Source organism: Littorina saxatilis, linkage group LG11 (genome assembly GCF_037325665.1).
Source record: "Littorina saxatilis isolate snail1 linkage group LG11, US_GU_Lsax_2.0, whole genome shotgun sequence".
In the NCBI taxonomy this organism is placed as follows: Eukaryota; Metazoa; Mollusca; class Gastropoda; order Littorinimorpha; family Littorinidae; genus Littorina; species Littorina saxatilis.
The window spans coordinates 8461621-8475550 of record NC_090255.1 but is presented as its reverse complement, the minus strand read 5'-3'; the positions used below and the strand labels follow the sequence as shown (position 1 = coordinate 8475550).

General features: G+C 39.7%; 1 protein-coding gene across 1 annotated transcript in view; it reads right to left on the bottom strand.

The window, feature by feature from the left end:
* Window positions 1-265: 265 nt before the first annotated feature.
* The window catches only part of LOC138979679 (uncharacterized), a 69197-nt gene continuing 55532 nt past the window's right edge, over window positions 266-13930 (bottom strand). The window contains exons 12-14 of the mRNA XM_070352398.1: window positions 12847-12982; window positions 11322-11432; window positions 266-5063 (exon numbers count right to left, since the gene is read on the bottom strand). Of these exons, the coding sequence (XP_070208499.1) occupies window positions 4065-5063; window positions 11322-11432; window positions 12847-12982 (1246 nt within the window). The 3' untranslated portion in view covers window positions 266-4064. The remainder of the gene's footprint in view (window positions 5064-11321; window positions 11433-12846; window positions 12983-13930) is intronic.

The window sequence follows — 13930 nt, the reverse complement described above, 5'->3', positions numbered from 1 at the left end:
AGATAGAGAGAGAGAAAGAGAGAGAGAGAGAGAGAGAGAGAGAGAGAGAGAGAGAGAGAGAGAGAGAGAGAGAGAGAGAGAGAGAGAGAGAGGAAGAGAGAGAAAGAGAGAGAGAAAGATGGAAATAAAACAGAGTCAGATCAAGAGACTGAGACAGAAAGTGAGGTTCACACATTCTGAACATGTATCAATTAATCGCAGACTTCGCTCGCGAGAAAAGAAATAAAGAAACAATGCACATTCACACATGAACAAAACATCTTAATTTCATCAGATACCAAGTTTATTTGTAGTATACCCACAAATGTTATATCACCGATATAACAAAACAAAAACAAATACATGTATATCCCTCTCTGAAACACAACATAATTATACATTGTGCATTGCTTATAGAATATTTTTTTTAATTTAGATGCTAAAGTTTCAAGTCATCATAAATAAATGAATAATCGAATCGAACTACATGTAGAGTTTAACCGACAAAGAATGGATTTCATGCAGAACATTTTGTTTTTAGCATTTATTATTTAAGGTAAATGAGCAGATTTAGCTCATGAAATAAGCAAAGATTTAATAACTCCATTCAAAACAATATCAATACTACACAAAAATATAATAACGAATCATAATATGAATTGTGTATGAGATCAAAAAGCCTGCTAAACCAGGACCGTCACTTCTGATAGATCACATGGACTCTGCGTTAAAGGTAAACTCCGAGTTATTTAACGGATAGCTTCAGACTCATACGTAAACTCCAATGAACTGTGCTAAATTACGACAGTTGAAGTGGGGAAAATACTAAATATTGCAGCCTGAGATTCACTATGGCACGCAATGAAGATTGCAATTTGGAACAACAGAGACTGTTACCAAACAAAACAAAACTCCCAAAGATTTAAGCCTGTCCTTAACTGGGCAAAGTCGGCTTCGCGAAGCTGGTCGCACGGAGCTTCAGCACTGAGTTTTCTGTAAAAAGACTTCGCGAAGCTGGTCGCACGGAGCTTCAGCACTGAGTTTTCTGTAAAAAGACTTCGCGAAGCTGGTCGCACGGAGCTTCAGCACTGAGTTTTCTGTAAAAAGACTTCGCGAAGCTGGTCGCACGGAGCTTCAGCACTGAGTTTTCTGTAAAAAGACTTCGCGAAGCTGGTCGCACGGAGCTTCAGCACTGAGTTTTCGGTAACAAGACTTCGCGAAGCTCGCCGCACGGAGCTTTAGCACTGAGTTTTCTGTAAAAAGACTTCGCGAAGCTGGTCGCACGGAGCTTCAGCACTGAGTTTTCTGTAAAAAGACTTCGCGAAGCTGGTCGCACGGAGCTTCAGCACTGAGTTTTCTGTAAAAAGACTTCGCGAAGCTGGTCGCACGGAGCTTCAGCACTGAGTTTTTTGTAAAAAGACTTCGCGAAGCTGGTCGCACGGAGCTTCAGCACTGAGTTTTCTGTAAAAAGACTTCGCGAAGCTGGTCGCACGGAGCTTCAGCACTGAGTTTTCTGTAAAAAGACTTCGCGAAGCTGGTCGCACGGAGCTTCAGCACTGAGTTTTCTGTAAAAAGACTTCGCGAAGCTGGTCGCACGGAGCTTCAGCACTGAGTTTTCGGTAACAAGACTTCGCGAAGCTCGCCGCACGGAGCTTTAGCACTGAGTTTTCTGTAAAAAGACTTCGCGAAGCTGGTCGCACGGAGCTTCAGCACTGAGTTTTCTGTAAAAAGACTTCGCGAAGCTGGTCGCACGGAGCTTCAGCACTGAGTTTTCTGTAAAAAGACTTCGCGAAGCTGGTCGCACGGAGCTTCAGCACTGAGTTTTCTGTAAAAAGACTTCGCGAAGCTGGTCGCACGGAGCTTCAGCACTGAGTTTTCTGTAAAAAGACTTCGCGAAGCTGGTCGCACGGAGCTTCAGCACTGAGTTTTCTGTAAAAAGACTTCGTGGAGTCTTCGCCAAGTAGACTTCGGTCTCAATCAAGAACCGCCTTAAAGAAAAGACAAATAACATGAAGAAAAAATACCCAGAATATTCAGACCCCCCAACCCGCCTCCTGTGTGTTACAAGGTCATCAACCCGACAGGTAGATCAAGGTACACCTGAATCCGGCACCATCCGACAAATAAACTTCCGATAAAAAAAAGTACATTTTCTTTAAAAAAAAAATAATAATAATAACACAAAATCAAGTTTCTTGTGACGATTTTCCCCACTTTCGACCTCATTAAGGGAATTTTCTGCATATGTTTTGATGGCGTTTTTTTGTAATTTTGTTGTTGTTGTGTCCTTGTTGTTGTTGTTGTTTTTTTCTTTTTTACTTTCTTGTTTTTTTACCACAAACTTCTTTTTAACAAATGTTGAACTTTTTAATCCAAAACAACATATGTGCATTCAATTGTGGCATATTTCAAACAGTAAGTGATTGAACACCGTATCCCTCTAGCTGTGGATGGGGGGGGGGGAATAACTTTTCCGGAAGGCTAAGCGTCGATTTCCGGTTCCGGTTGTGCCAGATGCTCAAGTCCTTTCCTTGAAAACTTTGTTTGGCAAAACAAATCTCCTTTCTACCCAGGCTTTTACACGATGAAGAACCATCCCTCCACTTGGACATTAACCAAAACTCAACAGCCCGACTGCATCCTATGCTGAGTAGGGTTTGGATTATATGAATTAATTTCTTTGCGCACACCAGTGGCTTCACATGCAATTAATGAACACAATTGCAGATCAAATGTGACCCTCCACCACGGAATGAGTCAAGTCAAGTCAAGTCAAGTCAATATTTATTTCAAAAAACCTCTAGGGTTACATGTCGTATGTCACCTTTGCATGATTGTTATATTTTTTCTTAAAGAGTTTTTGTATGCTCTATCCAGTGGTAAAAACCGTTTTAGAAAAGAGCTTATGTTCGAGTTATAAGCCTGACACCCCCGGGACGTATATTAGGCCTATCGCAGAACAGCGCAAGGTGACATCCGACCCATTTCGTGGTGGAGGGTCACATATGCGTTATTGAGCTAGCGATAGTTATACGGAACCAATCCCCTGGCACCTGAGAGAATGACAAGCATTGAAATGAACAAGCGACTTTAATCCTCCGTGATGATGAAATTTCAAGTATTTCATCTGAGAGGTTTTTTTCTGAAAGAAAACAAAAAAGAGGTCAAGATATTTGAGGATGAAAGTCGCTTGTTCATTTCAATGCTTGTTATTCTCCCAGGCGCCAGTAGATTGGTTCCGTATAACTCTCGCTTAAATAGCGCTCTGTTTCATTTGTTTAAGATTCTCAAAATTGCAGAATGACTATACGTGTGCTGTTCTTACTCTGCGCAAAGAACACCCAAGGCTGTTGATGTTTGCTATTTATCTAAGTAGAGGACTGGTCTTATACCATGTAAATGTCTGTGCAGATCTAAAGTTGTGAGCGAAATATTAGGCCAAGACAAAGAATCTTTGTCTCCGGAGACCAGGCCAATAATGTAAGTTCGGTTTGTTGGTTCATTTTTTTTTTTTTTACTTAAACAAAAATTAAGTTTCTTTTTCATTGGGGTCCTGATTTGGCCTATATGGTCCGCTGGACCCAAAAAGCAACAACTAACTAACTAACTATTCTTTTTCACTAACATTCGCGTATGTGGCGTTTAATTGGCCGACAATCGTGCGAAGATGTCGGAGAAGAGTAACTTTCCTTGTAAAGTCTGCAATTTTTTTTTTTTTTTTGAAGGGTAAAAAAACTAGGGTCGGAGGGAAAAAATAGAGTCGGCCAAGGACGCAGACACAAGAAACTTTATTTTGTCAGCCTAAAGCAAGCACGGGAGGGAGTGTACCTTTGGTCGGGCCATGTTTTACTTAGGCCAAAAAAAATAGGTCTGTTTACGGTAACATAGGCCAAAAAAATAGGGTCGGTAGGTCGGGAAATTTTTTTTTTTTTTTTTTTTTTCCAAAAAACCATATTTTTATGTTATTTTGCCAAAAAAACAAGATTTTTATTTTTTTTTCCCAAATGCCAAAAAAAAGTCTAGGGTCGCGCGAAAAAACTAGGGTCGGTCGGGTTACCGTAAACAGACCTATTTTTTTTTTGGCCTTAGTAGTAATAACGCCTACGTTGAGAACGCCGACCTTGCGAACGCCGACCTTGAGAACGCCGACCTTGAGAACGCCGACCTTGAGAACGCCGACCTTGAGAACGCCAACCAGCACGCCTGGAATCGAGACAGGCCTGGCAGCAGGGAGAGGGATGGCGTCTGGACCTAAAACACTCGAAGTATTTACGGTACTGGCAGTGCGTGCAGTCCTTGGGCAGCGCGGTGGTGGTGGTGGTGGTGTCCGTAGTAGTAGTCGTTTCAGTCGTAGTTGTAGTCGTTTCTGGCGTAGTGGTAGACGTTTCTGGTGTAGTAGTAGTCGTTTCAGGCATAGTTGTAATCGTTTCAGGCGTAGTAGTAGTCGTTTCTGGTGTAGTAGTAGTCGTTTCAGGCGTAGTTGTAGTCGTTTCTGGCGTAGTTGTAGTCGTTTCAGGCGTAGTAGTGGTCGTTTCAGGCGTAGTAGTGGTTGTTTCAGGGGTAGTAGTAGTGGTTTCTGGCGTAGTAGTAGATGTTTCAGGGGTAGTAGTGGTTTCTGGCGTAGTAGTAGTTGTTTCAGGGGTAGTAGTAGTGGTTTCTGGCGTAGTAGTGGTTGTTTCAGGGGTAGTAGTAGTGGTTTCTGGCGTAGTAGTGGTTGTTTCAGGGGTAGTAGTAGTGGTTTCTGGCGTAGTAGTGGTTGTTTCAGGCGTAGTAGTAGTCGTTTCAGGCGTAGTAGTAGTCGTTTCAGGCGTAGTAGTTGTTGTTTCAGGGGTAGTAGTAGTGGTTTCAGGCGTAGTAGTAGTCGTTACAGGGGTAGTAGTAGCCGTTTCAGGCGTAGTGGTAGTTGTTTCAGGCGTAGTAGTAGTCGTTTCAGGCGTAGTGGTAGTCGTTTCAGGTGTAGTAGTAGTCGTTTCAGGCGTAGTAGTAGTCGTTACAGGGGTAGTAGTTGCAGTTGTGGATCCGTTAAAGGAGACAGAAGCCTGAGTGACAGTAGCAGCATCCTCACACAGCCCGCGAGAACAGATCTGAAATGACAGCAGTGAGGGGTGTTTTATTGCTTTTTCTGTGTGCCAATTCTTTGTTCAAGACAAGAAAATGATGAATCACAAAACAAGAAATGTAGGTTAATGGCACGTTAATTATTGACAAAACAAAACGTTACATTTACTAGTTCGTCGACCAAGTGGTCTTTTATTCAGACAGACAGACAGACAGACAGACAGACAGACAGACAGACAGACAGACAGACAGACAGACAAACACTTCTGATACAAATAATGAACTTATCTTAGAAGCGTGGTTGCAACTCGCTTGCAGGATGCCGGTGTAACACGAAATTTTTACTCCACGAAAAATTTACTCCGGAGTAAATATTTCGTACGAAATTCTTACTCCGAGTACACTTTTCGTACGAGAAAAGAACTTCACAAGGCACGAAAAAATGACTCCCTCCGCGAAATTTTTACTCCCCATTTTTTTTACTTCCAGTAAAAATCTCGTACGCAAAAATGGGATGCGGGCGAAGGGATAATGCCAATAAGTGATCTCGCGCACACGAATGTCGCGCTACCCTCCTTCCACCCCTTCCACCACCAAGACTAACAGGGGACAAGGGAGTAAAAATTTCGTACACCTGGCATGAGAGGTTAAATTGCTCGTGTTGGGATGAAGTAATTTATTCGTTATTTATTCGTCAGGGGAGTAACATTTTTGTACGAAATGTTTACTCGGAACTCACCTGTCTTGGGGAGTAATTTTCTCGTGCAATGGGGGAGTTCTTTTTTCGTAAAGGGAGTAACTTTTTCGTACGAAATGTTTACTGCGGAGTAAAACTCTCGTGGGAGTAATTTTCTCGTGTTACACCGGCGAGGTCATCAAGACAATGTTGGTTATTAACACACGAACTCTGGATTTATGATATCTTTCTTACTTTGGAAATGTAAACGTTTCTGTGTGTATAACAGCCTAGCACCTAAGTTTGTGGGAGTTCAACTCAGAAGCCACGGAATTTACAGATACTTTGCACAAGAATATGGAGTTGATGGCAACGTTTGATTCCTATTTAAGTTTTTATTTTCGAGAAGAACAGAAATTCGTGTGTTGATAAATTTGACTCTGTGGAGTCCCTCAGTTTAAAAATCAGCCCTCCCTTCTGGTCTCCTTTTTTTGTCCAACATCAGAGAGAAACACAGACGGGCGCAGTGGCGTGGTCGTAAGACGTCGGCCTCCTAATCGTGAGTTCGAATCCCGGTCGCTGCCGCCTGGTGGGTTAAGAGTGGAGATTTTTCCGATCTCCCAGGTCAACTTATGTGCAGACCTGCTAGTGACTTAACCCCCTTCGTGTGTACACCCAAGCACAAGACCAAGTACGCACGGAAAAGATGCTGTAATCCATGTCGGAGTTCGGTGGGTTATAGAAACACGAAAATACCCAGCATGCCTCCTCCGAAATCGGCGTATGGCTACCTGAATGGCGGGGTAAAAACGGTCATACACGTAAAATTCCAGTCGTGCTAAAAACATGAGTGAACGTGGGAGTCTAAGCCCATGAGCGAAAAAGAAGAAGAAGAAGAGAGAAACACTCTCTCACTTTGATTTAATTCACGATACTTGTGCGTTTTTCAACAAATCGTGCCGTGTGTGTCTAGCTGCAGTGGATTCCCAACATTCTTCAGATGCATCCAATTGGCAACAAACTCCCAAGAAAATAGATTTTACAAGATTTCTAAATTGCTGCTGATTTTATTCAAATAATAAAGCCATATGTTGGCATGTTTCCGCAATGATATGTCCCCTCGCGTACACTTAAAACCCGTGAATGTCTAGTTTTTGTGTTATAAATTCCTTTTTTTCCGTCGGAATGAGTTTTATGTATATTTTGAAACTGTTTGCATTTCTTTCTTTTTACATTTAGTCAAGTTTTGACTAAATGTTTTAACATACGAGGGGGAATCGAGACGAGGGTCGTGGTGAATGTGTGTCTGTGTGTGTGTGCGTGTGTGTGTGTAGAGCGATTCAGACTAAACTACTGGACTGATCTTTATGACATTTGACATGAGAGTTCCTGGGTATGATATCCCCGGACGTTTTTTTCATTGTTTTGATAAATGTCTTTGATGACGTCATATCCGGCTTTTTGTAAAAGTTGAGGCGGCACTGTCACACCCTCATTTTTCAATCAAATTGATTGAAATTTTGACCAAGCAATCTTCGATGAAGGCCGGACTTCGGTATTGCATTTAAGCTTGGTGGCTTAACAATTAATTAATGACTTTGGTCATTAAAAATCTGAAAATTGTAAAAAAAAATATTTTTTATATAAAACGATCCAAATTTACGTTCACCTTAATCTTCCTGATTCCAAAAACATATAAATATGTCATATTCGGATTAAAAACAAGCTCTCAAAATTAAAAATATAAAAATTATGATCAAAATCAAATTTCCGAAATAGATTTAAAAACAATTTCATCTTATTCCTTGTCGGTTCCTGATTCCAAAAACATATAGATATGATATGTTTGGATTAAAAACACGCTCAGAAAGTTAAAACGAAGAGAGGTACAGAAAAGCGTGCTATGCAGCACAGCGAAACCACTTCCGCGATAAACAGTCTCGTCAGTTTCACTGCGTTTTGCACGAGCGGCGGACTACGGTCATTGTGAAAAAATGCAGTGCGTTCAGTTTCATTCTGTGAGTTCCACAGCTTGACTAAATGTAGTAATTTCGCCTTACGCGACTTGTTTTCTTTTCTTTTTGCTTAGATTTTTTCTTCATGTACCAACATGGGGTTTCTTGAATAAAATCATTTGCCTTAACCCCAACATGGTCAGATCAATAATATCCCTTTTAACCAACATAACGTCATGCTCATAAGATAATTGCCTGTGTCATTTTTTAGAGTTTTGAGAAAAACGCAAACAACATTTTTGGTTTATGAACACTCTGCCCATCTAATTTTAGTTATAAGTTTCAAATTGCCTATCTCGAGCGGTTCACAGCGGCATACGCGTAAGATAAAGAGCTGACAGCAACATGTTCTATCACTTCAACTGCATAACAACCCCTAAAAGGGGTTTGCATGCCTTAAAATTCTCCAAACAAGTCTTTATCTGTCCACACGGAAAAGTGCCCAACTCAGAAACGAGAACGGCAGTTTTGCTCACGTAACCCGTGGCAATGGTTTCCAGACGAAAAGCAGACATCTTCATTTTCTTCCAAGGGAGAAATCGTTGGTCATAAAGTCTTGCAGGACCCAAACATACTTCTGCACGCTTTCTTTTCTTTTCACATTCAGTTGCTTCGCAAAAATGAAATGTCATTGGTTTTCTCAACTTGTCAAGTCAGTCAAAAGGACCGCAGAACACAGAACTGGGAAATGACACTGATTGAAATACCAAAGATCTTCGATGACGAAAGTATAAGGCCTAAAAAAAAAATAGGTGTGGTTACGGTAACATAGCCAAAAAAAATAGGGTAGGTAGGTAGGCAATCACTTTTTTTTTTTTTTTTACTTTTTTTTCTAATGTGTACAAATTAAACCTACTTGACAGGGAAATAAGTGTGCGACTCGGGCGCTTTCGCTTTCATTGCGTTTTTTGCACTCGTTTTTTTTTTTTTTTTGTTTTTTTTTTTTGACAAATGTAATAAAAAGTTATAGGATTCGCCCCTAAAATTAGGGTAGGTCGGGTTACCGTAACCACACCTATTTTTTTTTTAGGCCTAAATGACGTCATGTGGTCACACCTATCTCAAGAACACATGACAGGTACCCTTCCAATGGATTCCCCTGTAGTCTCACTGCAGAAATGCCTAACACTGAGTTATGTATTGTTCTTATGAGCGTGACGATAATATCATTTAAAATGGCTGTTGTTAAGGCCAACAAAAAAAAATTGTCTGTTTAGGGTAACCCGACCGACCCTATCAATTTGGCGCCGACCCAAAAACTTTTTTTTGATTTCAAAAAAAAAAAAGAAAAAAAAAGAGGTAAAAATGCTAAAAAGAGACATTTGGCGTTTCTTTCTCTCCCTTTCTCTCTGTTTTATTTATACGTTAGTTTTGAAACATGTATTCATCAAATATAAGAAGTGAATTTACACACACACACACAAAAAAAAAACAAAACCTACCTACCTACCGACCCTACTTTTTTTGGTCATGTTACCCTAAACAGACAATTTTTTTTTTTTGGCCTAATAATAATTTGTGTACATAGTGTCACAATGTAATATATCATATTGAACATTTCTTTTTTGATTGCCATAAAATACATAACATCTGGTCAGATGTTGTATGTAGAGTTATTAACAAAGTTGACGTTCGTATAGTAATGAATGCAGAAACAGCCCTGCTGGGCTTCACACCATGTGAAATTATTTCCCTTTCATAATAGTCGCTACATTGTGCATTGGCAAATACCGTTACGGTACACCTATGAATATGTGATGTATGTTTGATGTAGAATTGAGATTAACACAGTTAGAATGATAGGTGTTAAAGTTTAATTTCATGAAAAACAAGAGGCGAAGCCTTCAAGGCTCACGTAAGAAATAGACAAACAGTAACACAAACTCAATCACTCCGTCACACATACACACACACACACACACACAGTAAGCATAGATGACACTGTGCAAGAAAGCGAGACACTAGATCTAGACCTGTCTGTCTGCATGTAGCCTACTTACAGGGACACGACTAAGAGTAATTCTGGACTCCCAACGAAATATACAAACAAATGACAATGAACAACGCTTCGACCTAATGGTCTTCAACGGGTTAAAAAAAATGAAAACAACAATACAAATATCAAAACGACTTATCAGAGAAGATGATGTCCTTCAAGCGCAAAAGAAGGGGGAAAGGGAGATAAATCAAAAAGAAAAATGAGCAATGAAAAATGAAACCAAAACGAAACAAACCAGAATAATAACGCTTGAAGGGCCTGAAGTTAAAAGAGAGAGACAGAGACAGAGACAGAGACAGAGACAGAGTCAACAATCTACGATACGACTGCCAACTAGTCTCGGCCCGCTCAAAAAACAATGACCGAGACTTTCAGTAATTCCTTCGCGTGACGTCTAACCCTCTTACGCCATAATGTGAAATTGACGAAATGTTAAAGTTTCTACCACAGACATACACACGCACAAACAAACGCACAGACAGACAAAGTTACGATCGCATAGGCTACACTTCGTGAGCCAAAAAGATACCAATAAAGAAGGATATGCTCCCCGCCAAAACAAAGAAACAAGTCGCGTAAGGCGAAATTACTACATTAAGTCAAGCTGTGGAACTTACAGAATGAAACTGAACGTAGTCCGTAGTCATCTCACACGGCATCACTGCAGAGCGCCTAGAACTGTACCCACGGAATATGCGCGATATAAGCCTCATTGATTGATTGATTGATTGATAGTGCAAAAGGCAGTGAAAGTGACGAGCCTGTTTGGCGCGGTAGCGGTTGCGCTGTGCTTCATAGCACGCTTTACTGTACCTCTCTTCGTTTTAACTTTCTGAGCGTGTTTTTAATCCAAACATATCATATCTATATTTTTTTGGAATCAGGAACCAATAAGGAATAAGATGAAATAGTTTTTGAAACGATTTCGGAAATTTAATTTTAATTATAATTTTTATATTTTTAATTTTCAGAGCTTGTTTTTAATCCAAATATAACATATTTATATGTTTTTGGAATCAGAAAATGATGGAAAATAAGATGAACGTAAATTGGGATCGTTTTATAAAACAAATTTTTGTTTTTACAATTTTCAGATTTTTAATGACCAAAGTCATTAATTAATTTTTAAGCCACCAAACTGAAATGCAATACCGAAGTCCGGCCTTCGTCGAAGATTGCTTGGCCAACATTTCAATCAATTTGATTGAAAAATGAGGGTGTGACAGTGCCGCCTCAACTTTTACAAAAAGCCGGATATGACGTCATCAAAGACATTTATCAAAAAAATGAAAAAAGCATCCGGGGATATCATTCGCAGGAACTCTCATGTCAAATTTCATAAAGATCGGTCCAGTAGTTTAGTCTGAATCGCTCTACACACACACACACACACACACACACACACACACACACACACACACACACACACACACACACACACAGACACACATACACCACGACCCTCGTCTCGATTCCCCCTCTATGTTAAAACATTTAGTCAAAACTTGACTAAATGTAAAAAGAGGCAAACAAGAAGGTTTGAAGCAGTCTGCTTGCATTCGAGGTGCAAACAAAAAGTATATCTTTAACTCACATTGCCAGCACCACAAGACGTGCCCTCAAAAGGAAGGACGAATCGGCAAACCCCATCTGTATCAGGCAGGTCACACAGCATCCCGGTGCATAGGTTTTCTTCGTTTTGGAACTGTTGAAAACAAATCCGTATGTTGCACAAAAATGGTGAAATCAATTCGGTATTTTGCACAAATACTGGTGAAAGCAATTCAGTATTTGGAACAACAACTGGTGAAATCAAATCCGTATTTTGCACAAGAACTGGTGAAAGCAAATGAGCAGTATTTGGCACAAAACTATGGAAAGCAAATCAGTATTTGGCACAAAAACTTGTGAAAGCTTATCAGTTTTCTGCAAAAAAAGTAGTGGATGCAAATCAGTATTTTGCACAAACGTAGTGGATGAAAATTAGTATTTTGCACAAAACTGTTGAAAGCAAAACAGTTTTCTGCACAAAACTAGTGAAAGCAAATAGGTATTTGGAACAAAAACTAGTGAAATTAAATCAGTTTTCTGCACAAAACTAGTGGATGCAAATCAGTATGTTGCACAAAACTAGTAGATGTAAATTAGTATTTTGCACAAAACCTTTCAAAACAAATTCGTACTCTGCATAAAACTAGTGAATGCAAATCAGTTTTCTGCACAAATCTAGTGAAAGCAAATCAGTATTCTGCACACAAATAATGGCTGCAAATCAGTATTTTGCACAGATCTGGTGAAAACAAATCAATAATTTGCACAACACTAGTGGATGTCAATTAGGTTTTTTGCACAAATCTGGTGAAAACAAATCAGTATTTTGCACAGATCTGGTGAAAACCAATCAGTATTTTGCACAAATCTGGTGAAAACAAATCAGTATTTTGCACAGATCTGGTAAAAACAAATCAGTATTTTGCACAGATCTGGTGAAAACCAATCAGTATTTTGCACAGATCTGGTGAAAACAAATCAGTATTTTGCACAGTTCTGGTGAAAACAAATCAGTATTTTGCACAGTTCTGGTGAAAACAAATCAGTATTTTGCACAGTTCTGGTGAAAACAAATCAGTAGTTTGCACAGCTGGAGAAAGCATAGAAAGAAGTACTTTCTGTCTGGTTTTGCTGTTTCCCACGTGAAGTGGGTTTGGGTTTTTTACTTTAAGGCACACTCAGCCTCCCGTAAACCATCCGTTTGTGATCACTGAGCTCCCCGAGCCTCTACACATAGTACAAACATACTTCCATTTGAACGCTCACCGAACGGGAACATCCTGGCTGCTTTCCGTTGAGAGTGAGACATTTTCAAGGAATGTATTTCGTGCAGTCAGAACGTATTTACCATTAGACAAATCGAAAGCCTCGTTTTGGCGCTAGACCTAACTTTTAAAATCTAAATAACAAATTGACAGCTTGTTACACAAACATTCTTAAATCATAAAAGAATTATTTTCTCATCAAGACAAGATCAGTACATTTCGAATTTTTGAAAGTTTGAAAAAAGGGAGCCCAGAAGCAGAGTTGCGCTAAATCAACCAAGGAAAGACAGAAAAGTAACGTACAGTGCAGCGGGAGCTTCTGGTGTCGTTGATAGCCTCCTGGCACTGCCTGTCACGGTCGGTGATCAGCTCATTGTTAAAACCAGTGAAGGGTAACTCCACGGAGGCGGACGTCTCGGAAGGCAGCGTACAGGTCATGCTGAAACGAGATCAGTATTACAAGTTGATGATGATGGAGTTTCCCGTCTGCACGACAGACGAGTGGATAATAGTTCAGCTTAGAATATGCTTAACTTTTTGTGTGGTCAACATGCCACCCTGTATTTTCGGGATAATATCTTGTTTTAGGGGGGAGACCAACCTAGAGTTGGAAAAAAAATGCTTTTTTTGAGAACCTACTAGTGTGTGGCATCATTAGAAAGCTAAATCTCTCTATTTTTATTTACAGTTTGAATTTTCAATCAATTACAATCCAAACTGGAGATATGAGGGTTCTAAGCAGGTGTGTATCAACCCAGAAAACCCAAAATCCGGTCCCATTTTACTCTTTATTTCATTGCACACAAAAACTAACTAATTTTAGCATGCAGATTTTCTCCGAAAACGCCACTCTTCATGGGTGTTTTTACACCACAGTTTCTCAGTTTTCATGCTAGAGCCTTGTAATTTGTACTGGAAATAGATTTTAGCCATAGCTGGATCCTACACTAGATAAACTGTAATCAAACAGACAGATCACAAATATCATACTTTATACTAAGGGGAGATTTTTTGATTTTTTGAATTAAATTTTGTACATGGCATTTGCCACATACCTGCTTTTCCCTAGTTCAGGCTCCAGGTAAACTTGTTTTTTCATCACTTTTAAAAAGTACAGCTTTCAGGGATAAAAAGTGTAAGAAAAATATTGTGTTAAAGGTGATACCTAACTTTTTTTGTTCGCAAAATGGTATTACTATCTTTTTGGTTTAATTCCTCATGTATGTGAAAACCGATCAGCTAACCAATTATTTTCCTGAAAAGCTACCCAACTGACATAGATGCCCACCAAATCCCATCAAAATCCACTCAGATGTTACTGTGTAGCAAAAATAAACAACAATACACCCAACTCTAAGTAGGTCTACCCCCTTCAATCCAACAGTTC